The 22,325-nt window shown below is 41.2% G+C and overlaps 1 protein-coding gene across 3 annotated transcripts in view; it reads left to right on the forward strand.

The window, feature by feature from the left end:
• EVL (Enah/Vasp-like) overlaps positions 1 to 22,325 on the forward strand; it is a 179,854-nt gene that overhangs the window by 56,635 nt on the left and 100,894 nt on the right. The window contains exon 1 of one of the 3 annotated variants that reach the window (XM_010352379.3): positions 12,943 to 13,289. The exons of the other annotated variants lie outside the window; for them this stretch is intronic. Within the exon in view, the coding sequence (XP_010350681.1) occupies positions 13,264 to 13,289 (26 nt within the window). The 5' untranslated portion in view covers positions 12,943 to 13,263. Of the gene's footprint in view, positions 1 to 12,942; positions 13,290 to 22,325 lie in introns of those variants that run through there. 3 annotated transcript variants of the gene reach the window in all.

Consider the following 22,325-nt stretch of genomic DNA (forward strand, 5'->3'; position numbering starts at 1 on the left):
ATCCACCTGCCTCAGCCTCCCAAAGTACTAGGATTGCAGGCATGAGCCACCGCACCGGCCTCCTTTTACCTTTTTAAAAAACCTTTTTAGACTTCCTTTCTTCCTTACTGAACTGAAAGTTTCAAGTAGGCATTTACCTGTTTCTACACACTGCAGGGACTGTCCTCTTGAGCATTTGGTGAAATACCATGTAGTTTTTCTTCTACCTCTGGACCCAGAACAGTGCCTACATTTCCTCACCACCCCAGAATGAAGAGTTTTAAATGTGACTTTTTCCCCTGTAATCCATCAAATGATAATGGAGCCCAAATCAGAGACCTTTGTTTCTCAGAACTCCTGGTATTTGACTTATTCTGATTTATTTCCAGAAGGAATGTAGTGTACCAAGATCTAAAATCCACAATTGCTATTTGTTAGTCACGTGAAAATGGAAGTTACTATTTTGAGTCTGTTTTATTTTTAAACAAAAACATCATGGAAGGGTTTGAAGTCCAAATTCTAAGCAGCTTTCTTGATTCAAATTTATATCTAGTCTTGGGAAATGTTATGATTTTTCTTGCTCTTTTACTGGAATATTGATAGGAGTTAAAGTGAGTGGTATTGAGGAAGACCTGAAGTTTGCAAGGCTCTAGAACCATCCAAGTGTCAAGATCCCAGGCCAGCTTAGTCCCTCTCATTTTCCAGGCTCCTGTGGGACCTTGACAAAACAGATGTTTAGTACATGGATCTGAGCTGAGGAAGTAAGTCTTAGATGAACAGGAGGCAGATACTGGGCCAGGCAGGGAAGGGGAAGGAAAATACACTCTATCATTGAGTACTTACTGTGTGCCAATCACAGCTGGTTGCTTTGCCCAAGGTAACTTTAACTCACATAGATAGATGGGTTCTCTCCTCCATACCACTCTAGGCACGCAGGCCATATGGTGTTCCCGGACCATGCCTTTTTTGCTCCTCTTAACTGGTTGTTTCTCTGCCTGGATTGCCCTGCCCCAGGCAACCATGTGGCTTGCTGAAGATGAAAACACAGTCCACACCAGAACTTGCCCTAAACTCTGGGCCCATGTATCCATCTTCTTATTTGATGTCACTACCAGAAACCTAATTAGACATCTCAAACATGTCTAACACGGTTCTTCAGCTCCTTCCAGTCCCTTCTTCAGTCTTCCACAGCGCAGTCAGTGGTAGCTCCACAACTCTTTCCTTCTAGTTGTTCAATCATTCTTGACCCCTTTCTCTGCTCATCTTCTCTCTCATGAATTAAGCAAAGTCCTACCAGCTCTGCCCCTCTTCCTACTGACTCTGCTACCACTTGCCTTGTCCAAATGCCAGCATCTGAATTATTGCATTAGCATTGTAGCTGCCCTCCAAGCTTCTGCCTTGTTCCTCTGATCCTAATTTTTTACCCATTTTCCTTTTTAAGATAAGAAATCAAATCATATCACTCCTGTTGTCAAACAACCGCATCTCCCCTCCCAGTGACTTCCCATTTCACTGAGAATGAGAGCCCAAGTTCCTGCAGTGGCTTACTAGGCCCACTTAGCCTGGCCCTGTCATCAGATTTCATCTCTAACAGCACCCTGTCTCTTCCACACCACTCTAGCCTCACCTGCTTATGCTGTTCCTTGAACACACCAGGCTGCCTCCTCCTTGAGGCCTTTGCACTGAATCGCTCTCTCCAGGTGGCCACGTGGATTATGCCCTGGTCTCCTCCAGGCCTCTGCTCAGATGTCACCCTGACCTGTCTTTTTAATATTCCTCTTCCCACCATGGGCACTCCCTTACTTTTTACTCTGCTTTATTTTTTGCCAGATCACATATCACTATCCATATACTGTAGACTTATATTTTGTATTTGTTATTGTTTATCCCCCTCAACAGAACCTAAATGCCGCAAGGACAGGTTTTTAAAAATACGCAGTTGGCTGAGACGGGCGGATCATGAGGTCAGGAGTTCGAGACCAGCCTCAACAATATGGTGAAACCCCATCTCTACTAAAAACAAAAAAATTGGCCGGGCATGGTGGCAGGCGCCTGTAATCCCAGCTACTCAGGAGGCTGAGGCAGGAGAATTGCTTGAACCCAGAAGGCGGAGGTTGCAGTGACCTGAGGTTTCGCCACTTCACCGCTGCACTGCAGCCTGGGAGACAGAGCGAGACTCCATCTCAAAAAACAAACAAACAAACAAACAAACAAACAAACAAACAAAACACAGCTATGGCCAGGCACAGTGGCTCATGCCTGTAATCCCAGCATTTTGGGAGGCTGAGGCAGATATATTACTTGAGCCCAGGAGTCCCAGACCAGCCTGGGTAACATGGCAAAACCCCGTGTCTACAAAAAATACAAAGATTAGCTAGGCATGGTGACATAAGCCTGTAGTCCCAGCTACTTGGGAGGCTGAGGTGAGAGGATCATCTGAGCTCAGGAATCCAAGGCTGCAGTGAGCCAGTATCGTGCCACTACACTCCAGTGTCTCAGAAAAAAAATTACGCTGTTGTATCTCTGGTGCCTTGCACACAGTAGGTATCTAATAAATATTTGTAAAATGAATGAAAGAAATGATAACAGAGACTCAGAGAGGTTAATTTGCTCAAAGTCCACCCAGCTGTTAAGGGATTCAGTCAGTTTTACTTCAGTCCCTCTTTGCCAGATACTGTGGTGCCTGAAATGCCATCCTATAAATTGACCTTCTGTCTTAACTGTCAGCCCAACCTTTCAGTCTTTCTTGTGGGCCCAGAGCTTGTCATGGTGCCTGGCACATGCTCCGTAGATGTAGGAAAAATAAGGAACAGAAAGGAACAGGGGACCGACCTGGAGTAGAATGACCCACCTTCCTCCCAGTTCCCAAAGCTCTTCCAGCCCATCTCTGTATAGTGCTTACTACTGTGTATGATGATTGGTTTTTCTCACATCTTCTCCTCTACTAAAGCATGAACTCCTTGAGGTTACAGAGAATGTCATCATCTTGTATTCCTACCAACTACTGCTGACTGCATACTGTCACCCCTGGGAGGTGTTAATAAATGCCTGATAATCAAAATACTTTGAATCAAGTAAGTCACAGTCCCTAACTGTGAGGAACTATGATCCCTATGTCTTAGATCCCCGGGGCCTGTTGGAATCTACAACCATGTGGGTCTTTGATAGATGATAGTGGGAGCACTGGCTGGAGGAAGAATGCAGAGGGCAGAGAGACCAGGAGAGAGAATGGAGCAGGCAGGAGAGGGATGGATGGAACTCATTGACTTGACAGTTTCACCTGATGTCCATCTGACAAAGCCAAAAGCAAGATGTCATTTGGGGAAACTATTTATTTATAAAAATTTTAATTCTTATAGATAATAAGTATACCTATTTATGGGGTACATGTGATATTTTGATACAAGTATACAAAGTACAATGTGTAATGATCAAATCAGGGTAATTGGAATGCCTATCACCTCAAGCGTTTATCTTTTTTTTCCTCTTTCTTTTTTTTTCTTGTATGCCTACTTTGTTCCTTCATAAGCGTTTATCATTTGTGTTAAGAACATTCCAATTATACTTTTTTAGTTATTTTGAAATATACAATAAATTACTGTTAACTCTTGTTGCCCTATTGTGCTACTGAACACTAAATTTTATTCCTTCTACCAAACTGTATTTCTGTATCCACTAATTATCCCTCTTTATTACCCTCTCCTCACTATCCCTCCCACCTGAGGGTAATAAAGAGGGATATCTGATAGCCATCATTCTACAATCTATCTCCGTGAGTTCCAATTTTTTTAGCTCCCACATATTAGTGGGAAATGTAGTATTTGGCCCTCATTTTACTTAACATAGTGTCCTCCAGTTTCATCTAGGTTGCTGCAAATGACAGGACTTCATTTTTTCTTATGGCTGAATAATATTCTATTGTATATTTATACCACATTTAAAAACATCCATTCATCTGTTGTTGGACACTTAGGTTGATTTGTATGTTGTTGTTTTTTTCTTTTTTTTTTAGACAGAGTCTTGCTCTATTGCTCTGTTGCCCAGGCTGGAGTGCAGTGGCACCATCTCAGCTCACTGCAGCCTCCGCCTCCCAGATTCATGCTATTCTCATGCCTCAGCCTCCCAGGTAGCTGGGATTACAGGCATGGGTCACCACGCCCAGCTAATTTTTATACTTTTAGTAGAGGCACGGTTTCCCCATGTCGGCCAGGCTGATCTCAAACTTCTGGCCGTAAGTGACCCACCCGCCTTGGCCTCCCAAAGTGCTGGGATTATAGGCATGAGCCACCACGCCCAACCTCAAGTCCTATCTGGACCGCTGTGACTAATGCTATAGTAAGCTTGGGACTAAAATTAATCTCCTCAATATACTGATTTCCTTTCTTTTAGCCATGTATTCAGCAGTGAGATTGCTGGATTATATGGTAGTTCTACTTTTAGTTTTTTTGAGGAACCTTCAAATTGTTTTTCAGAATGGCTGTACTCATTTATGTTCTCACTAGCAGTGTACAAGGGCCCCCGCTTTCTCCACGTCCATACCAGAGTCACTTACTGGCTTTTTGCTAAAACTATGTGAGATGATATCATGGTTTTGATTTGCATTTCCTAGATGATTAGTGATGTTTTAAATATATTTGTTGGCCATTTGTATGTCTTTTAAGAAATGTCCATTCAGATCTTTTGTCCATTTTTATATAAGAGCATTTGTTTTCTTTGTGTTGAGTTGTTTAAGCCCTTTATGCATTGGGAAACAGTTTACATGGCAAAGGAGATATACTTAAAAATAATCAATCTATCCTGCATTATTAAATAAGTGTGCAGTTGTTGAATTTTACTCAGAGCAAGGCGGTATTGTAGATCTGAATATTGACAAAAGGGTTTGAGTTAGTAAAAATGCATGTGAGGTTTTAAAAGTCCTTATGTATATAAATGAAGAGCTTCTGATTCTTCTAGATTCATATACAAACAAGGTTAACACATGTTCAAATGTGCCCGCTCTATTGCAGGTACTTTTGTTATCACATCTGATTTTCACAGTAATCCTGTAAGCACCAGTCAAAAGCAGATTCTAGAGTCAGGTGGTTACATTATTATTGCCATTTTACCTAAGAGGCTCCTAAGATTCAGAGAGGATAAATCACTTCCTCAGAGTTACACTGCTTAAGTGGCAAAGCTAGGATTTGGATCTGTGTCTTCTAACTAAAACATTTGTTTTCATCATTGCATAGCTGCCTTGCACCCTAGTTTTGTATAACAAGGAAAATTTGTCGAGTATTCTAGAGATATTTGTTTTATATAGTGTTTGTTGAATAAGTGGCTATCTCACACTTACTGAACTTGACTATGATCAGTGTAACCTGCTAAGCACTTCATATGCTTAAGCATATGTACTTCTAGCCTTGTAAGAGCCCTATGAGATAGCTGCTATTATTGTCACGTCCATTTCACAGATGAAGGATGTGAGTCATGCTGGTGTAAAAACTTATCCAGCATCACAGAGAGCTGGCATTTGAACCCAAGACCATCAGACTCTGGAACCTGTGTTTTGACTGCTGTTTTAGTCATACATAAAGCTTCATGGGAAAAACAAAACAAAAACAAGTTCTGTGGTCAGCTTAAGAAACAATTGTAGGCTGGGCATAGTGGCTCACACCTATAATCCCAGCACTTAAGGAGGTTGAAGTGGGCAGATCACCTGAGGTCAGGAGTTCAAGACCAGCTTGGCCAACATGGCAAAACTTCATCTCTACTAAAAATACAAAAAAATTAGCCAGGGATGGTGGGTGCCTATAATCCCAGCTACTCATGAGGCTGAGGCATGAGAATCGCTTGAACCCAAGAGGCGAAGGTTACAGTGAGCCAAGATCACGCCACTGCACACCAGCCTGGGCAACAGAGCAAAGCTCCATCTCAAAAAAAGAAAAGAAAAGAAAAATTTTAATCACCCCTACCCCGAAAAAGACAGTACATAGTAGCATGAAGGGTCTGAGAAGTCTTATGGGAAGGGGAATGCTGATTTTACCCTGAGTTTCCCACATGTTAAACATAACACTTAATTTTGAGTTTATACTTCAGAAAATATCGCTTGCCATAATGGAAGGAGAATCTGGGCCTGGCAATCAGAAGAATGAGGAAGAAGAAAATCTTTTTTTTTTTTAAAGAAGAAGAAAGAAAGAAAAAGAATAATAATAATAAAAAAGAATGAAGGAGAGGAAGAAAGAGAAAGAGGGAGAGAAAACGGGGGTGTTGCTTTATTGCCCAGGCTAGAATGCAGTCTGAAAATGGGTATGCCTGTAATTGTGCTTAATAATAGAGTTATAAAAAAAAAATGAGGGAAGAAAATAACTAACAAGTAGCCAACCAATATTTCATTTAAACCTGTAAATAGGTGTGGTGTGATAAGAGTGTATATTTTGTGTATTTAAAGCGGAGAGTTCTATAAATGTTAATTAAGTCTACTTGTTCCAGATCTGAGTTCAAGTCCTGGATATCGTTGTTAACTTTCTGTCTCATTGACCTGTCTAATATTGATAATTGAAGTCTCTCACTATTATTATGTGGGAGTCTAAGTCTCTTTGTAAGTCTTATATATCTGGGTATTCCTGTATTGGGTGCGTATATATTTAGGATCTTTAGCTCTTCTTGTTACATTGATCCTTTTATCATTATGTAATATGCTTTGATTCTTTTGATCTTTGTTGCTTTAAAGGCTATTTTATCAGCAAAAATTGCAACTCCTGCCTTCTATTTATTTATTTATTTTTGCTCTCCGTTTGGCTGGTAAATCTTTCTCCATCCCTTTGTTTTATGGGTCTGGATGCAGCATACTGATGGGTCTTGCCTTTTTTTTTTTTTTTTTTTTTTTTTTTTTGCCTGTCTATGTCTTTGGATGGGGGAATTTAGTCTATTTAAATTTAGAATTAATAATAATATATGTGAGTTTAATACTGGCATTTAATGTTAGCTGGCTGTTTTGCCCATTAGTTGATGTAAATTCTTGATTATGTTGACGCTCTTTATTTTTTGGTATTTTTTTAGAAAGGCTGATACTGGTTGTTCGTTTCTATGTGTAGTGGTTCTTTCAGAAGCTCTTGTAAAGCAGACCTGGTGGTGATGAAATCTCTGAGTGCTTGCTTGTTCACAAAAGATTTTATTTTTCCTTCACTTATGAAGCTTAGTTTGGCTGGGTGTAAAATTCTGGGTTGAAAGTTCTTTTCTTTAAGGATGTTGAATATTGGCCCCCACTCTCTTCTGGCGTGTAAGGTTTCTGTTGAGAGATCTCTGTGAGTCTGATAGGCTTCCCTTTCTGGGTAACCTGACTTTTCTCTCTGGCTGCCCTCAGTATTTTCTCTTTCATTTCAACCCTGGCGAATCTGATGATTATGTGCCTTGAGGTTGGTCTTCTTGAGGAATATCTTTGTGGTGTTCTCTGTATTACCTGGAGTGGAATATTGTCCTGCCTTGCTAGGTTGGGAAAGTTTTCCTGAATAATATCCTGAAGTGTATTTTCCAGCTTGGATTGATTCTCTTCGTCACATACATGTAGACCTATCAAACATAGATTAGGTCTTTTCACATAGTCCCATATTTCTTGGAGACTTTGCTCGTTCCTTTTTATCCTTTTTTCTCTAATCTTGTCTTCTCGTTTTATTTCATTAAGTTGGTCTTCGACCTCTGATATCTTTTCTTCTGCTTGATCAATTCAGCTGTTAAACTTTTGCATACTTCACGAAGTTCTTGTGTTGTGTTTTTCAGCTCCATTAATTCACTTATATTCCTCTCTAAATTGTGTATTCTTGTTAACATTTCGTCAAACCTTTTTTGAAAGTTCTTAGTTTCTTTGCATTGGATTAGAACAAGTTCTTTTAATTCACAGAAGTTTTTTATCATCCACCTTTTAAAACCTGCTTCTGATAATGGAACACACTCGTTCTCCATCAGGCCTTACTCTGTTGCTGTTGAGGAGCTGTGATCCCCTGTAGAGGGAGGGGTGTTCTGATTTTAGTTATTCTGAGCCTTTTTAGGCTGTTTTCTTCCCTTCGTTATAGATTTATCCATCTGTGATCTTTATAATTACCATCTTTATAGTTGGGTTTCTGAGTGGACATCCAACTTGTTGATTCCCAGTGCTAAAATCTGAGCAACCCACTGTGCCAGCAAAAACAGCAGCGTTAAGATTGATGGTGCTTTTCTGACTCTGCACCAAGAACCACTGCACCAAGGCAGCAGCAAAAGCACCTCGCCGGCCACAAGAATCGTGCTGGCGACCCGTGGGGCTCCTCCGCTGGGCATCTCCTGGTACGTGAGCAACAAAAATTCATCTGAAAGTGTGGCGTCCTCTCGTTCTCTGCGCTTTCACTGGGAGCTACAATCCCAAGCTGCTAGTTATCAGCCATCTTGGATCTCTCTCCGAAAATCTTTAGGTCAGAATGAATCCCAACACTTTGGAAGGCCGAAGTGGTAGGATCACTTGAGGCGAGGAGTTTGAGACCAGCATGGCCAACATAGCCAGACCCTGCCTCTATTTAAAAAAAAAAAAAAAAAAAAAAAAAACAGGCATGATGGTGTATGCTTATGGGCCCAGCTAATCAGGAGGCTGTTGCAAAAAATCATGTGAGCCCAGGAGTTTGAGGCTACAGTGAACAATGAGCATGCCATTGCACTCCAGCCTGGATGACAGAATGAGACCCCAACTCTTAAAAAAAAAAGATGCCTAAGTGGAAGGAGATAAAAGACTATAAGATTAGAAGTCCCATTTGGATGTAAGTTTAGGCTCCTCTTACTGGTATTTATTGTGTTATTTCGAGCAAATTATGTACTCATTTTGAGTCTCCCTAATATGTAAAATGGGGTTGTTGTGAGGAAATGTATGATTATGTATGCAAAAATGCTTAGTAAACAGTAAAGCTTTAAGTTGTTTTTTCTTTTTAAATTGTTGTTATACCAAGTTTATTTGTGTCTTAGTATCTAACACACCAACCACTAGCTACTAGAACAATTAACAGTTAGAGGAATGAATGAAGTTGGCTTTCTGTGTCTCTGGGTTCTGTAACTGGTATGTTACAACTGGAAAACTTTAAAAATAAGACATTATTCCTCAGATTTTCTTTGTAAATTGTGTTTTTGCTGGTTTTTGTATTTTTGGAGTTATAATGAAGTCACTCGATTAGAAAATCAGAACCTGTGTTTCCTTCATTCACTGTATTATACCCCGGTTTGGACTGCTAAGGCAGTGTATTATGTGTTTTTTTGACAGCAAGAAATGTTTTTGCATAGCTCCAAAATGGTAATTTCATTCAACAGTGTATGTGTTGGTTTTTTTTTTTTTTTCTTTTTATACGCCGCTCACTCCCTAAGATGTAGCCATCTGTTTTTTTCTTTCTTTTTTTTAAATACGAATTTCTAATGTATACCCTATTGATGTAGTTATTCTTACTGTTTCTATGATAAAGTCTAGCTCTCATTTATTTATTTATTTATTTTTGTATAGGATATATATATAGTACTTTAGGTTCTGGGGTACATGTGCAGATCATGCAGCATTGTTGCATAGGTACATACATGGCAATGTGGTTTGCTGCCTCCATCCCCCTGTCACCTATAGCTGGCATTTCTCCCGTGTTATCCCTCCCCACCCCCTGCTGTCCTTCCTCTATCCCCCGCCAGAAGATCCCAGTGTGTGATGCTCCCCTCTCTGTGTCCATGTATTCTCATTGCTCAATACCCGCCTATGCTAGCTCTAATTTATTAAGAACTGTAAGGAAGAGAAATGTGCTGCCATTTTGCATGCCAGGGCGGTTTCCACTGATGGGGAAAGTACTGAGATGTGCAGGTGCATCATTTACCCTCTTTAACACATTTGTTCTCTAGCACCTGGCCAAAGAAACAGGTATGAGTTTGAGATTGTTCTAGTAGGTAGGACATTGCACAAAGATCGAGAAATTTAAAAGAAAAGACATTGGAATCATTTTTAGCACACCTGTTTGTCTCCTGGGATAGCATTGTTATTTCTGGAAAGATAACTGTTTTGCCTGCAGCTGGTTTGGGGAGAAGTTGGGTAGAGGGGAGTTAGCATTTTCCATTCCACAATAATCTGACCTGGTCATGTAGTTTACGTAGGCCTTATCCCCCACCTCACTTTAGGGGTAGCATATGACCCAGACCTGGCCAGGCCAAGACTCAATCCCCTACCTGTGGCAACTGGTTTAGTTCTGTCATCTAAGAATTCTCTGTGGCAGGGGTCCCCGACCCCTCAGGCCAAGGACCAGTACCAGTTTGTAGCCTGTTAGGAAACATTCCACACAGCAGGAGGTGAGTAGCCATGAGCATTACTGCCTCAACTTTGCCTCCTGTCAAGATCAGCAGTGGCATTAGATTCTTATAGGAGCACAAACCCTGTCGTGAACTGCGCATGCAAGGAATCTCGGCTGTGTTCTTCGTATGAGAATCTAATGCCCAATGATCTGAAGTGAGATAGTTTCATCACAAAACCATCCTCCACCCTGCCTCAGTCCATGGAAAAATTGCCTTCCTTGAAACTGGTCCCTATAGCCAAAATAAGTTGGGGACTGCTGCTCTATGGGACTTGAGCTAGAAGTATTATAAAAGATGCTGGCTGGTTTTTTTCTGGAATCAAGAGCTGTCAAGGTCGTGAAAGCCTCAAATCATTATTTCCCATCGTGTAGTGAAAGACTAAAAAGCCAACGGAGAGGGACGCTCTCTTCCAACTGGGAAGAGAGCGAGTTCTCATGGCAGCCTTGACCACATGCAATCAGGCATTTAACTTAAGCCAGGCTTACCTGTGAACCTTTTTTTTTTTTTTTAACAGTATATAAACAACAAATTTCATTGTTAATGTCTGTTACTTGCAACTTAAAAAATCCTGAATAATGCAAAATTGAAAGAGAAATAAAAAGCAGAGTAAAATGTGTATCATTTTTACTTCCAAAGGAGATGACCATCCCAGTCATCTTCAAAATGGTCAGATCACATCTGCAGTGTTATATTCTGTCTAGGTATTTAACAGAGGACTGTGGCATGCTAAGATACTGTTATAGACTAAATTATGTCTCCCAAACTTCACTGGTTGAAGCCCTGACCTCAGTGTTACTTTATTCAGAGATAGGGCCTTTAAGGAAGTAATCAGGGCTAAATAAAGTCTTAAGGGTGGGCCCCTAGTTCGATCGGACTGTGAGAGGAGGAGAATGAGGGATGCTCACGCTCAGAGGAAAGGCCCTGTGAGGACACAGTGAGAAGGCGGCTGTCCACAAGCCAAGGAGAGAGGCCTCCGGAGAAGGCAAACCTGCCAACACCTTCCTCTTGGGCTTTCAGAACTGTGAGAAAACACATTGATGCTGTTAAGCTCCCCAGTGTGTGGTATTTTGTTATGGCAGCCTGAGATAACTAAGATCAGCTTCTCTTTCAAAAGAAAGAAGAGTAAGAAGGTGAGGGGACTCAAGACCACATCTGAAGGGCAGTCCATTGAAGATTCTGGAATAAAAAGGCTCTGGAGAGAAAATCACTGTCCAGTCATGTCTCCAAGGTGTAGCATCCAGATGGAAAGCTATATGACATTGATTCAAGGAATTATTTCCAGGAAAGCCTTTCTAACAGGGGCCTTCTGCTCAGTGTTCAAGGCTTACCTTTTCCTCTTCGATTCCCCCAGCTAGAGTTAATCTTCCTTCTGTTATACTCTAAAAATACTCTTGCACCTACTTCTGTTTCTGTACTTCTCATGCCCTTTGTTACCGGATTTGTCAGTCCCCGCCTTCTAGATGATGCATTGCTGGAAGGAGCATGTGACATTAATTCCAGGCTTGGCTGGTGTCCAGCATGTGTTTCAAGTCTTCAGCAGTGTTTGCTAAATGTACAAACAAAATATAGAATGTTAGAACCAAAAAGGTTCCTTAGGTATCCCCTCGTTCAGATCTCTGTGAGTTCCTCTTTTGGGCACAGTATTTACCCTTCACTTCCCCAAAGCAGACATGGCCAGTTCCCTTGAGATATTTCCAGTGGCTAAGGGAAAGAGAAGTAGTATTTCCCAAACAGCCACTGTGTCCCAGGCAATATATAGTTTTTTCTTTCATTTATCCAGAGCTAGACATTAGGGATACAAATGGGATAGCTTCTGTTTATTCAACTGTTGAGGGCTGAGAACTATATTAACAATATGTCATTTAATTAACACCACATTCAGCAAGTTGGAAATTACAGAGGAGGAAACACACCTAGAAAGGGTCAGAACTTGTGATCACCGGGTTAGTTAGCAACAGGACTGGAACTAGCTCTACGGATTCCCATTCTGCTTTTTAGTGAGGGGAAAGCGTAGACTAAGGAAAGCTAAAATCATCCTAGGTAGGATACCGTAGATGGAGAGCTACAGGCAGCAGAAGGAAGTGTCTGGCAACCAGCTCTGTAGATTTAATAAAGCAGCACATTAGTCATGTCTATAGAATTAAGAGGAAAAGAAGGAAATTAAAATCTGAAGAAGTTGTGGCAAGTGGAGGGAATTGCTAAGCCATGGACAAAGCAAATCCACAGCAAGTTTTAAACAAACTGATCTCATCATGCCCTTGTCTGGACAAACTTCCCCGCTCTGTTGGGCCATAAATATTCTGACCTGCCATATCAAAGAGCAGAAGTGATGGACCCAGCTGGTGGACAAGATTGCCTACCACTACCTCCTCTTGGTTTTAAAGCCCATGTGGTCTGGACAGCTGGGGGTTTTAGTCCTAATTCAGGATACTGTATTAACATGGGGAAAAAGTCTGTGTCCCATTTGCATTTCACTTGTCCCTTTGTGCCTTTAGACTTTGAACTTTCTCATTTTTAATAAGGTTGTTTTATTAATTGAAAAATTATTAACTGCTCATAATAAAAAACTCAAATAGAATAATGCTAGAACTTCACTGATCTCTCTCAACTCTTGGCAGAGGCCACTGCTTGGGTGGGTAGCTGTCTGGGATGGTCTTAAGTACAACTTAGTACCCTGCGTGCCGTGCCCTGGGGTGTGGGTGTGTGGGTGTGTGGGTGTGTGTGTTGCTGTAAAGAGAGAATATAGCTTTGATTACTCACAAAGATCAGAAACTAGGGATACAGTTGGCTTATTGGTTGCTTTTCTGAATTTGAGTTCTCTTGAATATATCCTGCCTCCCCCAAAAGCAGATGAATTCCTCAAGAGTGGGGACTATGTTTCCTTCTGCAGCCATGACCCATTGGGCCCAGGACAGCTTCTGCAGATGAGATTTCAGAAAATAGAGTCATTCACCAAGACACCAAATAAGTATGAGAACTGAAGGGGGAAAGGACAGGTAAGAACGTTTGAGATTTTCAAAGTTAAACCCTGGGGCAGAGACCCTGTGGTGACAAATATTTTAAAAATATGATTCCTTATATGAATACTCCATAATTACAGCTTTTCTAACTTTCCATTAAGGGTTAGTATCAAGTTCAGTTATTTTCCAGTTAAAACAATCCTTGTTAGAGGCCTATTTATTTATTTGAGATGGAGTTTCGGTCTTGTTGCCCAGGCTGGAGTGCAGTGGCACAATTTCTGTTCACTGCAGCCTCTGCCTCCTGGGTTCAAGTGATTCTTCTGTCTCAGCCTCCCGATAGCTAGGATTACAGGCATGTGCCACCATACCTGGCTAATTTTTGTATTTTTAGTAGAGACAGTGTTTTGCCATGTCAGTCAAGCTGGTCTCAAAGTCCTGACCTCAGGTGATGCACCTGCCTTGGCCTCCCAAAGTGCTGGGATTATAGGCACGAACCACCATGCCCAGCTGTTAGAGGCCTTTTAATGCAAAACTTTAAATCAAATGAATAATTTGGACACATAATATGGGTAAAATAACTAGAGTCACTGGAGTGTCGAATAAACCACATTTAAGAAATTTCTAAACAACAGTGAGATTCCCTCTACAGTAGGGGATGGTAAGTCGTTTCCTAGTCTGGAATTGGTCTGTATCCTAACCTGCTGTGTTCTCTCTAGCTTGTGTGTCTTGGTGGTGTGGGCATGGAAGAGCAAATGAATTAGAGGATGTAATATAAAACATAACTCTATAAATTCACAGTGATGTTATATTAATATATTAATAATACAGAATATGCAGAAATGTGTGCTTAGAAACAGTGGTGTTGTTGGTACAATATGATTATTAACAAGAAAGGTTCCTCTCCTTCCATTCCTTTTAACTACAAACCTAGGAAAGCAGGTAGTTTTAAAAGGAGGAAGTTATGATTGGTAGCATGGAGAGGAAAGGATATTGAACTTTTTTTCCCAGAACTCCTGGGTTTAAGATTATGGTCTCCTATTACAAACCATGAGAGGTGGGCTTGGATGCCCTCCTTTTAATATGGTAATTGTAATATCCCTGTTTACTTCACAGCATAGTTTAGATAATTAAATGATACAGTGTATTAGAAAGAACTTTGTGAGCTGTCCTGTAATGCAAACATAAAAGAAGGCAGAATGTGGCAGAAGGAGGGATGGGGCATTTCCTGTGGCGAAGACCTGGGTCTCTGCTGCTTGCTAGTCAAATGACTGGAAGCCATTTTCTGAACTTCAGATTTGTCATATTTGAAGTGGAAATGATTGTAATAAATGCGAAGACCCTAACACACAATAGGTGCTCAGTAAATGTGTTTTAGGAGATTTTTATTAGACTTACATCCTGGTGAAACTGAGAGGTGATATTAGTACAAAATACATCCCAGGCTTCAAAGATATTTTCAGTTGGGTATTGCCAAATGGATTTCACCATGAACTTAGACCCCATAAATAAATGTGCCGATTTTAGTATATTTTTTGAGGTATTTTTTAGTGAACTGTTTTTATTTGTGTGCCAGTGGTAATACCTGACTAGGAAACCCTATCTGAAAGCTTTACTTTTGATTTCCAGAATAAAACATGTCTAAGGTGGGAATCAGTCAGTTGGAGAACAGAGAATAATGAATAGTTGTACACTGATCTCAGAAGCCACACTGTCCAATGAAAACAACTCAAGCCACAAATGGGGCCTGCATGTGGAATTTTAAATATTTAATAGCCATGTTAGCAAAAGTAAAAAGAACAGATTACATTAATTTAAAAAGTATATGCGTTTTAACTACTGTGTCCGAAATACAATTTCAACAATGTAATACGAAAATTATTAATGAACTATATTACATTACATTTTTGTACTAAGTCTTTGAAATCTGAGGTATATTTTACCCTAACATCACTTTTCAATTTGGACTAGCCACATTTCAAATGCTCAGTAGTCACACGTGGCTTGAGGCCACCAAGTTGGACATCTAGAGCACTGATGAACTGAGACAGAAAGTAACTAAGAGAATCTCCATTACATTGTTGCATTTAGCAAATGGGTGTAAAAGTGCCAGGCCAAATAGAATCTCCAGACTTACGTAATATTCTTTGCTCTGTATTAGATTTGCATTGATACAGGAAGTTTCAAAATACACTCTAAATTGCTCCTCATTTCTCTGTTACTGACAAAAGCACAGTAGAGATGCTGCCTCTTTAAACCTCCTCAGCCCTGGCCCTGGGCCCAGCAACCTCTGGCCAGGGTAAACATGCCATGAGTGCGCTTTCAGTAGCATTCACTACACCCAGGGCCAGTTCATGAACTTTTTCTGATAGGAAGGTTTCTTTTGGAGGCCAGGAGTTACTTTGAGAAATTAATGGTAGTTATTAGCACATTCCCCTGAAAAAGTATAACATGCTTAAGCTACAACATTTGTTGAGGCTAGAACCACTCTATTTAGGATGCTAATCTGCCATGTTGAATTCCGATTGACCCCAGTTCCAGGAATGCCTCTAAGATTTCTACTTTCGTATACTCACCGTAAATAAAACCTGCCCTTAGGTCAAAACAACGTTGATGTTATTGTAAACACATACCTACCAAAAATCCTGTCCTTTGTCAAGTTCCCTGTGGTATATGAACCCTGAGTCTGGTGGGTAACAGTGTGGGGATCCACTATTTCAAGGCCACCTGAGACATGGCTTCTGTTTGTGAGTCTTTATTAAATTTTTCTTTCTGAAAAACTGGATATTTCAACTCTTTTTTCAGCATTTCAGCTCCATCACCCTTTGTGGGTAGGTTTACATAGATCTGTTGACCACAAAACAACATTGCATAAAATGTCAAGGTTTTATAGATCACTCAAGTCCATCTGAGCACCTCAGGTTAGGAACCCTTCTGTATTAGTCAGAGTTCTCCAGGGAGAACCAATAGGATATATATGTGTATAGATATGCAAGGGAGGACTTACGGAGGTACTGAGTCGTGATTATGGAGGTTGTAAAGTCCCATGATAAGCCGTCTGCACACTGGAGACCCAGGGAAGCGAGTATTGTGGCTCAGTCCAAAGGCCTTTGAGCCCAGGTGGGGTGCCCCTGCAAGTCCTGGAGCCCAAAGTCTGGAGAGCCTGGAGTTGTGATGTCCCAGGGGCAGGAGAGGAAGGAAACTGTCCCAGCTCCAGGAGAGAGAGAGAATTCACCTTTCCTCTGCCTTTTTCTTTGTTTCTTTTAGAGACAGGCTCTCACTCTGTTGGGCTGGAGTATAGTGGCACAATCATGGCTCGCTGCAGCCTCATGCTCCTGGGCTCAAGCAGTCCTCCCACCTCAGCCTCATAAGTAGCTGTGACCACAGATGAATCCCACCACACCCGGCTAATTTTTAATTTTTTTTTTTTTTTTTTTTTTAAGACAGAGTCTTACTCTGTCACCCAGGCTGGAATACAGTGGCATGATCTCGGCTCACTGCACTCTTCCTTCCAGGTTCAGGCAATTCCCTGCCTCAGCCTCCTGAGTAGCTCAGATTACAGGCACACGCCACCATGCCTGGCTAATTTTTGCAATTTTAGTAGAGACAGGGTTTCACCATCTTGGCCAGGCTAGTCTTGAACTCCTGACCTCATGATCTACCCTCCTTGGCCTCCCAAACTGCTAGGATTACAGGTGTAAGCCACTACGCCCAGCCTTAAATATTTTTTTAAAGATGGAGTATTGCTGTGTTGCCCAGGCTAGTCTAGAACTCCTGGGCTTAAGCGATCTTCCCACCTCAGCTTTCCAAAGTGCTCTGCCCTTTTGTTGTATCTGGGCTCCCAGTTGATTGAATGGTACCCACCCACACTGAGGGTGGATTTTCCCCGCTCAGCCCACCAACTCATATGCCAGTCTGTAAACACCCTCAGAGACACACCCAGAAATAACACTTTACCCGCTCTCTAGATATTCCTTAATCTGGTCAAGTTGACATCTAAAATTAACTATTTTACCCTCTTTCTATTATGGTATGTAATAGTATTATAGTGTGCACCCATTGTGAGGGAAAAGGAGGTTGGGGGATTCACAACATGCATGAACATGCATAGCATAATTGTGAAAGAATATACAGGAAACTCATAACAGTAGTTGCCTTGGGAGGAAGCTAGGATGGGAAAGGAGATAGTCCTTATATTTTTTAATATTTTAACTTTCACAACACACATTTCTTAAATAGAAATTTTGTCTTAAATATACATGCAATAACAAGAACAGCAAACCCTTAATCCAGAATTACATATTAAAACTGTCAAGAAGGCTTCAACCAAAGGCTATGGGAAAGCAGACATAATTTGAACACTTCCAGTCTGCTGGGCACTGGGAAGACAGATGGATAAGGATTGATACTTGTCCTCTGAGAGCTCACAGCATAAAGACAGACCTGGAAATAGACTATTGTAATTACAGTGTGATTCAAGCAGTGCCACAGGCAGACCTGGGATACATGTGGGGATCTAATTCCCAGGCTCAGGCTTCTTGGAGAAGACCAAGCCTAAACAGTCTCCACACATCAGCTGGAGGTAACCTAAGCAGGGCTGCTCCTTGCTGCCTGAATGGACAGTGAAAGACAGCATGGAGTGTTTTGACAATGAGCTCCCAAGTATAGCTTGGATGTAAGGGTTGGAACAGGTTCACTTTGGAGGGGGGACCATAGGGCATCTTGATACCACTTTCCCACAGTGCAGTAAGCCATGATTGCACCACTGTACTCCAGCATGGATGACAGAGCAAGATTCTGTCAAAAAAAAAAAAAAAAAAAAAGAAAAAGAAAATAAATAAATACTGGAGCAAAAGCTAGGCATAGAGACAATAAAAGGAGGGAGTACCTAGTCATAGCCAGTGTGGTGTTGAACGCTGTCAGAGGGGTTGGTAAGCCTGATGATATAGTTAAGGCAGCCACCTCTCTCCCGTTTCCAGTTAGGAGCCGCTGCTTTATAGTACAATAAGAGTGATAATAAAAATGGTGCCCACTTTGTGGGATTGTTTGAGTATTAAATAAAAATGTGTGTGATATTTTCTAGAAGCTAGTGCATAACTCCTACTCCTGCCTTAATCTGTTCCTGGCATCTCTTCCTTGTCATCTTTTAAGTGTCCAGAATAATCCAAGGCCTTCTGTGCTCTCATAGCCACTGCTCTTGCCTCATCATTGCACCTGCCACACTTTATCAGACATCTGAGTGTCTTCTTGAGGACTAGGACTGTATTATGTTTTATTTCCTATCCATGGTGTTTAGCATGGAGCATGTCAGGTAATAGGTGCCCAACACATGTTTGTTAGATGAGGAACTCTCTCATATAAGTCACAGTGATTTTCAGTTTGCAAAGCACTTCTCATATCCTCAGTCTCATTTGATCCCCACCAGTACTCAGTCCATTTGAAAGGACTGGGATTAATCTTCCATTTTGTCAGTGAACGCACATTCAGAGAGGTAGAGCTAGGACTGTCAGCTGTGCTGACTTGTACTATACCACACTGCCCGTTTGAGGAGCTATTGATAAACTACAGCATTATTGCTTTTTAAATCCCTGTCCTGCCCTGGGCAGATTAGTTAAACTAAATCAGCCAGTGGTGATTGTTCTCTCTGGGTGTCTGTGTTTGTGGTTAACGGGCAGAATGAATTATGGAATGAGTCAATGAATTCTTGGAATGCTCTGAGGCCTGTGGGCACTGATGATTGTAAGTAGTCTTGACAACTTTTTCCTCCAGCCATGTCCTGCATCTCATGAAAGCCAGGTTTATTTCCAGCCTAATTAGAGTAGTAGGTCACCCAGAACAGCTCAGAGCAGAAATAAAATCTTCAGAAGAGACCTGTTTGATTTGATTTGATTTTTATCCCATTTTGTAATTGAAAAAAAAGTGTTGAAATTTTAAATTGTAGGATTCCTTTCCCTGTAAAGGCCTCTGAGATAGCTCGGAGTACTGCAATCCCAAATGATCAGAAGAACTCGAAGACAGTGCATAATGCATACTGATTCAGAATCCCTAATGAGGAAATCTGAGATACTCCAATGAGCATTTCCTTCCAGTGTCATGTCGGCATTCAAAAGTTTTGAATTTTGGAGTATTTTGCATTTCAGATTATTGGATTAAGGATATTCAGCTTCACACATACAAGGAGTATGTATGAGGCTTAGGTCATTGAAGAAGGCATTGGGTTATTTTTTTTTTTTTTCTTTTTCTTTTTGTGAGACAGAGTCTCTCTGTGTCACCAGACTAGAGTGCCATGACATGATCTCAGCTCACTGCAACCTCCGCCTCCTGGGTTCAAGCGATTCTCCTGCCTCAGCCTCCCAAGTAGCTGGGACTACAGGCATGTGCTACCATGCCCAGCTAATTTTTGTGTTTTTAGTAGAGACGGGGTTTCACCATGTTGGCCAGTATGGTCTCTATCTCCTGACCTCGTGATCTGCCCGCCTTGGCCTCCCAAAGTTCTGGGATTACATCGGGCATGAGCCACTGTGTCCGGCTGGGTTATTTATTCCTTAGCAAACACAGTGTGGATTAAGAATTTTGACAAATAGGCCAAGTGAGGTGGCTCACAGTTGTAATCCCAACACTTTGGGAGGCCCAAGTGGGGAGATCACTTGAGCTCACGAGTTCAAGACCAGCCTGGCCAACATGGCGAAACCCTGTCTTTACAAAAAATACAAAAATTTAGCTGCGTGTGTTGGTGCATGCCTGTAATCCCAGCTGCCTGGGAGTCTGAGGTGTGAGGGTTGCTTGAGCCTGGGAAGCGGAGGTTGCAGTGAGCCAAGATGATGCCAGTGAACTCCAGCCTGGGGGACAGAGCTAGACCTTCCTCCCTGCCCCCTACCCACCAAAAAAAAAAAAAAAAAAAAAAAAAAAAAAAAAAAAAAGAGAATTTTGACAAATAATAGAAAGGAGGCCTGGACTAAACATCAGAAGGGTTGGTTTCCAAACTCAATTATGGAGCAAGTATTTTGAGATCTTGGGCAGATCTTTTTTTTACATGAGCCTAGTTTCTTCATGAAACCATTAAACCAAGGACAGAAACTGTCCTTGGGTTTAATTTGAAAAACAATCAGAGCCCTGACAAAACAGTTAGAGCTCAGAGTCAAAGCCAATCGTTTGATCCAGTCTCTTACCTAAAGCAGACGGGCACTATAGTTACCATTGGCTACATGGCCAATGTCAAACCAAAATAGTTTTTCCTGTAGATTCCCCCTCTGAAAGCAGGAAGCATAGCCTATCTATTTCTGGACTTCCCTGTACCCAAGCACAGTGCCTGGTTCATTGGTCATAATCATCTCCCTAGGGATCACATAGAAGGATTATTTCTTTTACTGAGCTTCATAGCACAGCTCCAGAGCCAGAGCTCACACTCTCCTTTCATCGCTCTAGGACAGAGGGCCCTGTTTTCCTCACTCAGTGGTCAGATGTTATGATTTCTATGATATTAGTTACCATCAAGGAATGCTTCCAGGTTGGCAGTGCCTTTCTTATACTGCAGTATCAAAAACTGATCTAAGGCCGGGCACGGTGGCTCAAGCCTGTAATCCCAGCACTTTGGAAGGCCGAGGCGGGTGGATCACGAGGTCAAGAGATCGAGACCATCCTGGTCAACATGGTGAAACCCCGTCTCCACTAAAAATACAAAAAAATTAGCTGGGCATGGTGATGCGTGCCTGTAATCCCAGCTACTCAGGAGGCTGAGGCAGGAGAATCGCCTGAACCCAGGAGGTGGAGGTTGCGGTGAGCCGAGATCGCGCCATTGCACTCCAGCCTGGGTAACAAGAGTGAAACTCTGTCTAAAAAAAAAAAAAAAAAAAAAAAAAAAAAAAAAAACTGATCTAAAGACTTCATTTGTGTAGCCTAGGTTACACATTCCACAACCTGTATCACAGCATAAACCAGGTACCCAACCACTGTTCATTATTCAGATTCTGAGTTAGCCTGCTGTTTTTGCAAGATAACTTATGGAGAGATTGGACACGTGGGTAGGAAGTCCAGAAATAGATCCCGACAAAAATGCCAAGTGATGTTTGACAAAGGTAGAAAGTTCATTCAGTGGAAAAAGTATAGCCTTTTCAGCAAGTGGTGCTGGAATAATTGGACACCAGTATGCAAAAAGAAGTGACTTTTGACGTTAATCCTCACATATTATACAAAAGTTACTTCAAAATGGGTCATAAATCTGAATATAAAATCTAAAACTGTAAAACTTGTGGAATAAAACTTGAGACAGTCTTCATGGCCTGGGATTCAGGGAATAGGTTCTTAGACATGACAGCAAAAGCACCATCCATAAATGAAAAAGAATAAATTGAACTTCATCAAAAAGATAAGAGACAGACTTGGAGAAAATATTTACAAATACAAAGGGCTTGTCTTCAGAATATACAAAGAACTCTCAAAACTTAACTGTAAGAAAGTAACCCCGTTTTTCAGTTGGGCACAAGACTTAGACACTTCACCAAAGAGGATATACAGATGGCAAATAAGCACAAGAGAAGATGCACAGCATCATTAATCATTAGAGAAACACAGATTAAAATTAGGATATCATACGTACTTACTAGAGTGGCTGAGACAGAGAAAATACTGACAGTGCCTTTGGGGGTGCAGAGCAGCAGCTCTCCTACACTGCCAGAAGGAATACAGAATGGCACAGCTACTCTGAAAAGCAGTTTCCCAATTCCTTATAAAGTGTTACATACAGTTAATGGATAACCCAGTAATCCTACATATTTGGCCTATGGGAATGAAAACTTGCATTCATGGCCATTGCCAAAAACTGTGAACAACCCAAGTGTCCTTTGATTAAATGGATAAACAACTTGTAATACATCCATACAACAGAACACTACTCTGCAAAAAAAAAAAAAAAGGAGATAATTATTAATTAAACACAATAGCTCAGATGAATCTCAAAGGCATTACACTGAGTAAAGGAAGCCTAAGAAGTCATAAAATGTTGCATGTTATATGATTCTATTAACATGACATTTTCCTAAAGACAAAACTATTAAGGAACAGATCAGTGGCTGCTGG

This window comes from Saimiri boliviensis, chromosome 2 (assembly GCF_048565385.1).
Source record: "Saimiri boliviensis isolate mSaiBol1 chromosome 2, mSaiBol1.pri, whole genome shotgun sequence".
Taxonomy (NCBI): domain Eukaryota; kingdom Metazoa; phylum Chordata; class Mammalia; order Primates; family Cebidae; genus Saimiri; species Saimiri boliviensis.